The sequence below is a fragment of the Chenopodium album genome, chromosome 1, assembly GCF_948465745.1.
Source record: "Chenopodium album chromosome 1, dcCheAlbu1.1, whole genome shotgun sequence".
Taxonomy (NCBI): domain Eukaryota; kingdom Viridiplantae; phylum Streptophyta; class Magnoliopsida; order Caryophyllales; family Amaranthaceae; genus Chenopodium; species Chenopodium album.
The window spans coordinates 12,280,799-12,291,043 of record NC_137834.1 but is presented as its reverse complement, the minus strand read 5'-3'; the positions used below and the strand labels follow the sequence as shown (position 1 = coordinate 12,291,043).

Below are 10,245 nucleotides of genomic sequence, written 5' to 3'. Positions count from 1 at the left end.
GGAATCTTGTTGGATTCGTCATATTGTATATGTTATTAATATCAAATTTTTATAATTTTTACCTGTATGTAAATGGAGAAATAGATGTTTTAAAACACATTTTGGAGTCTATGAAAAGTCAAATGAGAAAATTATTTGGTGACGAAGGGAGTACAATATTTATACGGAGAGTTGTAACAAAAATACATGTGGACTAATGTATGGTTGGTGCACCCGGGTGCACCATGCGCATGATGTACCCGAAAAGAACATAAGGTATATTTAAAAGAACATGGGCAAAAAAAGAACATTATATATATTTATAAAGAACATGATCATAATATGTTCTTTAAGTTTGATGATTATGTTATTTGAGTTTGAACTATATGTTCTTTATATTATACAATAATATGTTCTTTATTTTATACAATATATTCTTTAATGTATGTACATTAAAAAAAAAATCAATCACTCGAGTTCCCAGAAAAAAGAACATGTTCTTTAATGTATTATCATGTTCTTTTTGTAAAGACTTTATGTTCTTTGGCTAGAGGTGATCAAAGTTAGAACGGCCCGACCCGATTTTGGATGGGTTTTGGGCAGAATTTTTTCGCCCCCAAAATCGGGTCGGACTCGACCCTTAAATTTAATTTATTGGGCGGGTTTGGGAATGCATTTTATGCATTTTAGTTGATTTTTTTACTCGACCCCAAAAGCCCGCATGGCCGGACAATTTTGGGCACAAGAACTTCGGCCCAAAATTTGGCCCGACCCGAGAAGTGAGCTGATTTTTTAACCTTAGCCCGGCCCACCCAATGATCACCTACATCTTTGTCAAACACGAACATGTTCTTTTTTGTCAAATATAATGTTCTTTTTCAAACACGTTCAACACCTAAATAACCATGAAAAATAACATGTTCTTTTTGTAAAGACTTTATGTTCTTTGTAATGTCATGTTCTTGTCAAACACAAACATGTTCTTTTGTCAAACATAGGTATGTTCTTTTTCTAACAGTAGCATGTTCTTTTTTTTGCCCATGTTCTTTAAAATATATCTAATGTTCTTTCCGGGTACACCATGCGCATGGTGCACCCGGGTGCACTATACTATTTTCACATGTGGACGGATGCTATAAACGAAGTACGGATTACATACTAAATATTTAGGGTTTTTTTTTCTTATTTTTTTTAAAGATTAATATGCTTAATAGTTTTGCTTTTAGCCATTTGTGTTCCAGAGTAACTTTTATAGCCAAGTTTCATACCAGTATTATTTCATCATAATGCCATTTTAAAATTTAAACTGCACTTCAATTAAAAATTACTCCGTACTAATATCCCTACCTTATAAAAAGTACAAAAGAACTCTTATGAATAGTGTGATGACTTTTTTACCCTTAAAAATGTTTATTTACCCATATACCCTTTTATGTCATATTAACTCTTATGCTTCCGTATTTATTTCTCTATGCTTCTTTAGTCTTCCTTCCCTTCCAACTTCCAACCTTTTCCTCTCTTTTAAACCCCCCTTTCTCTCTCCTTCCTCCTTTACTTCCCTACTCTTTTTCTCTCCTCCATTAAAGCGAAGGAGCCCTCCATTAAAGCACCTACCGAGCTAAGCCACATGAAGAAGAAGAAGAGGAAAAGGAGAAGGAGAAGGAGAAAATTGTTGAATTTAATGGCAAAACTATTTAACGTGAAAATAATCCTGTTCAAAGGGTGGGGGAATAGTCTGGATATAACCCACTTTGTTACTATTTTCTTTAAAACAAACACACACACACACAAACCCACTGAATTTAATCATCTAATTAGACATTTTTCTTTTGAATGTTTTTCCGCTAAATATTTAGTTGTAACATTTTAACTTTCACGCTTGTCAATACATAATTTCAATCTCTTGTATCTCTAATCATAGATATATAAATAATCTAAAGGTTAAATATTTAAAACACATATATAAATCGAAATGAATCTAATAAGATCCCACATGACTATTTTGCCCAACAAAAAAAGTCAATAAAATAAAGATCAATTATTAAAAAAAATGAAAAATGTATATATTTTCAAGTGTTGCAACTAAAAGTGACGGATGCTATGTAATTGTATTTTATAACTCACAACAAAAGCCATATTACACCATAAAAAACTTACAACTAAAAAGTGAATAGTGTTTATATATTTTCAAAAGTTACATTTTTGTACCTATGCAAGGGTATGATTTTCAACAATTTATTTCTTAGTATATGCGTTCAAAAGCCTACCCAATAAGTTTTGGGTGTCAAGACAAGCTATTACAGATCATAAACATCGATTATGTCGCGCGCAACGCGCGCGTAGACTCCCCTAGTAACCTTAAAAATACAATTTTCATCCTACATTCAGAAATACACAATCTCATATTGATTGTCTTCCTCATATGCATAGGAAAAGTGTCTAATTATATATAATGTTACACATGCAAGCTGGGTGAACACTATTTTAGCGGCAAATACAAGTTTATTTGCCAAATAAACGAATTTTGATTAATCTGGAGGCATGTCCGTAAATATATTGAAAAAACGTGGTAATTTATTCTATACATTTGGTGAACTGTCCAATTACTGTTTGCAACTTACATTTACTGTTTGGCGAGGAAATTACACATGTACCCTTCAAATAATACTTGAAAAGACGTATGTACCCCTCCACTGGTACTTGAAAATACGATTATACCCGATTTTGTTTATTTGGGGAACTAACTGAGCACACCTCCTATTTTAGGTGATGCTCCTATTTTAGGTGATGAGTAGAGTATTAATTCCGCACATAAAAAAAGAGGTTGACAAAAATGAAAACTTTCTGCAAATTGACACATTAATCAAATAATTGAACACAGAAAAAGTAATAAGTTACAAATTAAGTATATATTCTTAAAAAGATCGTCCATGGAGATTATTTCAGCGAATGATTTTTCCACATATACAACATTTTATAACAAGTAGGAGTATTTTAAATATACTTTTCAAGGTCAAACAAAGAAAAAATTCGACAAGGGTAGACTTTATTTATTATTTTTATTTATTTATTTTTTTTCACCTAAGTTTTGATGCTCATTTAGTCATATTCAAGTACCAAAGAAACAAACTCTATTAGATTAACAAAAAGTTAATGAACATTAATTATTAGAGCATACACTGGCTTTCAAAAGAACATAAAGTTCAAATTAAAAGAGCATGCATGTAATACGAACTATAAATAAAAGAATAGAGTATAAGATTGTGATAACAAAAATATGAATCATGGATCTGAAATCTGTTCTCTTTATCTTGAGCTATGGTTCCTCTTGAGTTCTAGATGTGCATTATGTACTCGTGTGTAGAACCAAATTTACGAATGGGCATAATTCTTACAAGTAATCCAAAAAGAAGGTTTTTCATAAACTAAATTGAAACTATCAATACATTATCCCTCAACCTTAAAAGTTATCTAATTGTATAAGGAATGTTAAAAGGAGCCCGCCCCAATCAATCAGGCTGATTAACGAACCAGTGTAAATCAACCCTTTTTGTGGGTCAGATTTGCAATTTAAAACACTTTTTTATTAAAAAAATAAAAAACGTAGATATAACAATCTAGTATCACAATCCAAGAACGACGAACCACCACCATCTCCGTCTACCCATGTCATCTCGCAGGTCAGCCACAATCATCTCTGAAATGTCCTATTTGCGTCTCTCTTCTTCTTCCCTTCTTCCTCCTTCCTCAACAACCACTCCAACGCGGTTTCGTGGCGGTAACAAAACGACACTCTAATAGCAAAAGGGTGTAAATTAGAGCCATATCAACCCTTTAGGGTAGCATCTTCTTCGTGGAAGCAATTTTAACCACCTTATGTGGTGATGACATTGCTGTGATGGACTGATGGAGGAGGAAGAAAGTGCAGTGAGCTGTGATGGAGGAGGAAGAAAGGAATTGTTAGTTGAAACGAACACTACAAGAGGTGGGGTGAATTGTAGGTGAGTTCCTAGTGACTACTTTTGCAAAATATAAAACAGAACACAAAAGGAACTTTGCAATGCACACAGGATTTTACGAGGAAAACTTCCAGTGGCCCAACTGGAAGTAAAACCTCGACCCTTCTAAGGGATTTCCAAATAAAAACCAATCCACTATAATAGGGCAAACACCAAGTTAGAAACCTATTATATGACAGACCTTTACTCACAAGTTTCAAATAGAACTTGCTGCTCAGTAGGACTCTATCCTACTCAACTCAAGTTCCCAACTTGAATTCTCTCGTACTCTCACAGTACTATTTCACAGCTTTTACACTTAAAGCTATCTTACCTGTATGCAATATAAATTTCATACATTGGCAAACTTACACAAATTAAGCTTAGAGATTTCTTCACGCAAAACTCACAAAAACTTATTAAAATGTGATCTCTACTATTTATACAAGATTAACTCATATAGCTAGTAGGGTTTTTCAAAAGATAATTAAGTTAATTTATCTAAATCACAAATGAATTTTTATGTAAATCTTTTAAGAGAAAATCTTTTCGGAAAATAAGATAAGATAAGTTATAGCAAAACAAATAAAATCTTTTGTTAAAACCAGATTTTAAGAAAAATGGAGGAGTTTATTGTCTGCTGTTGCCTTGGATCCAAACAATGAGATTTACCCACTTGCATATGCAATTGTAAGCAGTGAAGACAAAGACACTTGGAGTTATTTTTTCTGGCACATTCACAACATAGTAAAAGATTCAGGGAGAACAGATTGGACAATCATTTCTGACAGGCAGAAGGTGTGTATATATGTCATGTTTTTCAGTTTTTGATTACTATATTCAATTAGAAAAGAAAGCATGTTTTTGAGTTTTTTATCACTATATTCCATGGCATACATTGACTACTTTCATTGTTGTAGGGTGTTGATGTTGCTTTGAAAAGTGTATGGCCTGAAGCTAAGAGAAGATATTGTTGCAGACACTTAAGTAGAAATTACAAGAAATCTTTCCCAGGTCCACTTATGTACATCCTATTCTGGAGAGCTTGCAATGCTACTAACAAGTTCACATTTAGAAAGGCAATGGAGAGACTTCAGAAAGAAGGTGGTGAGGATGTCATGCTATGGTTTGCAGATTTAGGCCATCAATCTAAGTGGAGTAAGCACCAATTTGATCCAAATGTGTGCAATGACTCCAACACTTCAAACTTTGTTGAGAGTTTTAACTCAACCCTTGGAGCTGACAGATGCAGGCCAGTATTGACTCTACCAGAAGGTAATGATAAAGCTTTCTTGCATAAGAATTATCCAAGATAACCTTGCATAAGAATTATCCAAGATAACCTTGCATAAGAATATGATGATAACATTACTAATTTCCTTGTTAATATTATGATAGGTATAAGGAGAGTGTGCATGGTAAGAATAGCTTCAAGACATGAAGCTGCAATGGCAATGAGTGATGATGAAATCTGCCCCAAGATAGCAAAATTGGTTAGAGACAACAGCAAAGCAACAACAACCTGTAGAGCTTTCCAGTCAAGTCCTAGTGAATATGAGATTCATGAAGGGAAATCACAGTTCCCTCTAAGCCTAAATAGCAAGATTTGCTCATGTGGAGCATGGCAATTGACTGGCATACCTTGCAGACATGCCATAAGGGCAATGACACATGCAAAAGTTGACCCTCACAAGTATGTTAGCTCCAGGTATTCTGCACAGACCTACAAAAAGGTTTATATTCATTGAATTTATCCCATACCAGACCTTAGTCAGTGGCCTGAATCTGCTGCTGAGAACCCTCAACATGTCCACCCACCAAAGATGAAAAGGGGGGTGGGCAGACCAAGCAGAAACAGGAAGAGGGAACAAGGTGAGGACCAGCCAAGCAAAAGGTCAAGGACTGTGAAATGCTCAAGTTGTGGCTGTTTTGGACATAACAAAGCCACTTGCAAAGGAGGCCTGACTGGAAAAGAGCTTAGGGCTGGAGAAGAACTTGTGATCCAAAACCCAAGAGTTAGAGATCAGAAAAATGCTGCAAAAGCTGCAAGATCAAAATCAAAGGTTCAAGGTTCTGGTGCAACTGAGCTCAGTAGTTCACAGCTGTCAAGTCAGCCACAAGACTTGTCACAATCTCAGAGCTGAGTCAAGGGAGATATGCAAATGGTTTTTTTTGTCTATATGAAGTATAATTTTAAGGCTGTTTGAACAGAAATTGGTTAGGTTATTTTTGGTGAACTTAGTGAACTGATTTTAAACTTGGTACATTGTCTACTTTTGATGTAACCTTCTGATGTTTGGGTTGCAGTACTGAACTTGAAGTGCTTTTGCTATAACAGTTATATATATATGCCTATTCACTAAGTTATGTCATTTTGCCTAATTTTGAAACCTTATTTATGTCATTTTGCCTAATTTTGAAACCTTAGCAAAGAATTATCCAAAATAACTTTGCTAAGAATTATCCAAAAAAATCTTGCATACCCCTTCTCATTAGAACCATTAAATATTAATGATTAAATAAGCAAGGAAAAGAACATAAAGCAAACACTTTTATTTATATCAATTCAAATTACATTACATAACTACTTTCTCATTGCAACTGATACACCCACTCTTAACCTGAATCTATTTCAAAGCAACAATTAATAAGACAAAATACATAACAACTATAATCTTAACAACCATATGAACAAAATCAACAAAGTCATCTGTCTTCTTCATGAACTCACTGAATTTTGCCCTTAAAAGTTGCACATATGCAAATTCTGACTACATGTCTGCCACCAACATCCCTCACTATGTGTTCATCACTAACCCACAAGAAGAATCCACAAAGACTGCACTTGTAATAGGGTCTTCTTGGATTTACTGCTGAGTTTGAGAACCTCATATCTGCAGATCTTGAAGGGTTACAATTGCAGGCAATACATTTAACCCACACACCTCTTACAATTTCATTGCTTGAAATAGACCTTGTGGTAGAAGAGGAAGCCATTACTGATTTGAAAGCAAACGTAAGAAAAGAAAAAGAAAAAACAGAAGGGGAAAGAAATTAGAAAAGAAATCATGGAGCAGAGCATGTATTTATAAGTTTAAATGTGGTGGGAATTGTTTTTTTTTTTTTTTTTTTTTTTTTTTTTTTTTTTTTTTTAATTTAAGGAGGGAAATGTTGGAGGGAAAGGTTGGAGGGAAAATAAGTGGGAGGGCATTGAGGTCTTTGCCTCTTTTTTTCAATTAAAACGTTTTAGATTAACAAACTAAACGTTTGTTTAACGTTTTAGTTACTGTAGTAATTAGGAGTTAATTATGAGTGTACCAGTGATAATCATTTTTTAATGAAGTGTACCAAAGATAAAAGCCAAAAGCTGGAGTGCACCAATGATAATATCCCAACAATTAATCTTGAAAATCTTTTCTTAAAATCTTTCTTTTATCTTTTTCCGTTTAATTAAATTTGCCAATTATCTTGTCATGCTTCTAATAAGTTTTGTGCATATCTACTTAACATATTTAACAATAAATCTAGAAGATAAAATCTTAACTAAATTGATATTGCTGTGCTGCGTTTATGTAATACTGAATTACTTGGGCTTCACGCAGACCAGGACCAAGTTCCTGCTGTCACTCGTTCTTCAGTCTTCAATTGGAACTTCGCAGACTAAGTTCCTTCCAGAACTTACTGTCTTAAGCTCGCATCCTCCAGGGAACATTCCTGTTAAGGAACTCAGTTCTTGTTAGAAAACTCTTCTTCTATATTTTTTGACTTTTTTTTCAAAGGTCTCTTCATGTCTTCTTAGCCTAAGTTACTCTTCCACCTCCAAGGTCAACTTCACCTGTACTAATCAAACACTTACAAACCTTTATTAATTGAGTTTTCTTTAGTTTAAGTTCATCATCATCAAAATCTTTAAGCTTAAACAATTTCCCCCTTTTTGATGATGACAAACTTAAGCAAACTCTTTTGAAAAGTTAACACAAATAGAAGGGCGTATTTTTGGATTTTTATTTACTGACAGAAAGTAAACAAACAAGAAAAAGACAAATAGACAGAAATTAAAAAAAAAAACTAAGCTACTGGCATCATATTAGAAGAAAGTTTTGATACTTTCTCAACTGGAACCCAGAACAACTTCAGCCTCCAAGTTTGCCTTTTCTTTTCCCCTTTTTGGCATCATAAAAAAGTCCTGCCTTTTCAAGTTAGTAAGCATGTAGCCACAACCTCACAAGCAATTCATCGAGTGTGGGAAACTGAAGGCAGAGCTGCTAACTTCCTTTAAATTAGTTCCACTTTTCTGCACAAGCTTTTATAACATACATATACACACATGTTTCTGCCAAGTTCCAAAAGTGTTTATTAAAACCAAAAGATGAACACCCTGCTGAACAATTAAAAATATTATAAGCCAAAATAAATTGTCTCCAAACTAAAACAGAAATTAAACATGCCCATGACTGAAATAGAAAAACTGAGAAATGGCTAGGCTAAGGGAGGCTGGTTTGAGATAAATTTGAAGGAGTTCAAGAATCTTCTTGTTATCTTCAATATTCTGCTTCACATATTCCTCCATTTTATCTTGAAGACTCTTGAGATCCTTCTGGAACTCCAGCTGCTGTAGTTTGAGACTGCCCTCAAGACCTTGTATTTTCCTCTCAAGTTTCTGCACCTGATCTGTGACTGCTTTAAGCTGCTTCTCAGCAATGTTAGCTCTATCAATAAGCTCAGCCACCTGTCCAGCAGTCACATTTTCCTCATCATCATCTAGTTCTAGAGACTTCTCCATACTTGTCTTAGGAACAGTGCTAGCTGAGAGCCTTCTGCTTTTCCTCACAGGCTTATCAGGAACTTCCTTCCCTTTTCTCTTCCCACCTACCGCCTTTTTCTCTTCTATTCTTCTAACCTTCCCATTCACTACCTCAAGGCTTATACCCTGTAGTGTCTCACCGTTTATCACATTCTCTGGTTTTTCCTCCAATGCCTCATAAATCCCTTTGAGCTTCACACCTAGAGACTCGAACACAGTAGAGAGCACAACCTCATAGCCCACTTTGTTCTTTCTAGGAACACAGTGTGCTAGATGTTGATACATTAACGAAGGAAAATTAATTTTGATCTTCTTGGAGAGACAGAAGATGACAACCAAATCCATCAAACATGCTTGACTTCTTTTCTGAGTCCTGCGCAGAATTGTTTTTCTAACCAAGTTAAACAACAACTTGTTCAGAGGGCTTAGGTCATTATGGCTCATAATATTATTCCCCCTTTCTCCTCCCAAGGACTCAACTATATCACCACTTAAATAGTCACCAACCTTCACAATTGTCTATCCTTTAACATACAGTTCATAACCCACAGTAGGTACCTTTAGAATTTTCCCTAATTTTTCAACATCAAGTTCAATTTTCTTTTTATTAACTACACTAGTGATCTTTCCTTGATTTACTTGGAACTTGCTACAGAATTCATCCATAGCAACTGGATACAAAACATTATTGGAAGCAGTAGTCAACAAATACTCCGACCCTTGAAATTTGATTAAATCAAGAAATTCCAAAAACCTAGACTTCTTGCACCAAGAAATATTGAGTCTATGTCCAACAACATACCTTTCGGCACTTGCAAGAAGTTCTAATTGATCATCATTCTCTTCATCCTCTTCATCCTCTCTCTCCTCTGTCCCATTTTCATCACTTTCCTCTTGATCATCTTCTTCCTCCTGCTGAACCCCTTGTTCTAACTCCTTAACTTCCTGCATTTGCTCCTCAAGTGATTTTTCCTTTTCTTTCTTTTGTTTCCATTCTCGAACCCTTTCAAGTAAACTTGAGGAAGCTATTTCTTCCTTTTCATTTTTGCTCTCTGCTTCTTTAGGGTTTGAAGTCAGAGGTTTAGGGTTTTCAGCGGGCTTGGGTGATTCGAAAGTTGTTTTGGTTGTTTCAGGAGAAGGTTTGTAGTTCACCATTGCTAGAGGAGAGGTTTCTTATTGAATGGTGTTTTCTGAATTGTGGGAGTTTTCTGAAGACACAATGACCATGGTGTTTGCTGGTGGTTTTGAGCTTTGATGTTTTTACTGAAGAGGGTTAATTTGATTTAACAGTGGAGTGAAAAGGTGGGTGAAAGATGCTTTTATATTAATTGAAGCGGTGTGATGGAATTGAATGGGTTTTACTGTTCAGTCATTTATTAGAACAAGTTCAATTAATTTTTATAAAATTAATTTTGGCAGGATGTATTTTTCAAATTCGTTTTCTTTCTAAAATCATTTAATTTA

At 34.7% G+C, this 10,245-nt stretch overlaps 1 protein-coding gene across 1 annotated transcript; it reads left to right on the top strand.

The window, feature by feature from the left end:
- The first annotated feature begins 3,885 nt into the window (after positions 1 to 3,885).
- LOC145628447 (uncharacterized) lies at positions 3,886 to 6,121 on the top strand. The gene is made up of 5 exons (XM_081680744.1): positions 3,886 to 3,938; positions 4,676 to 4,775; positions 4,898 to 5,252; positions 5,376 to 5,685; positions 5,749 to 6,121. The coding sequence occupies exons 1-5, from the start codon at positions 3,886 to 3,888 to the stop codon at positions 6,119 to 6,121; spliced, it is 1,191 nt and encodes a 396-aa protein (XP_081536870.1).
- The last annotated feature ends 4,124 nt before the right edge of the window (positions 6,122 to 10,245 follow it).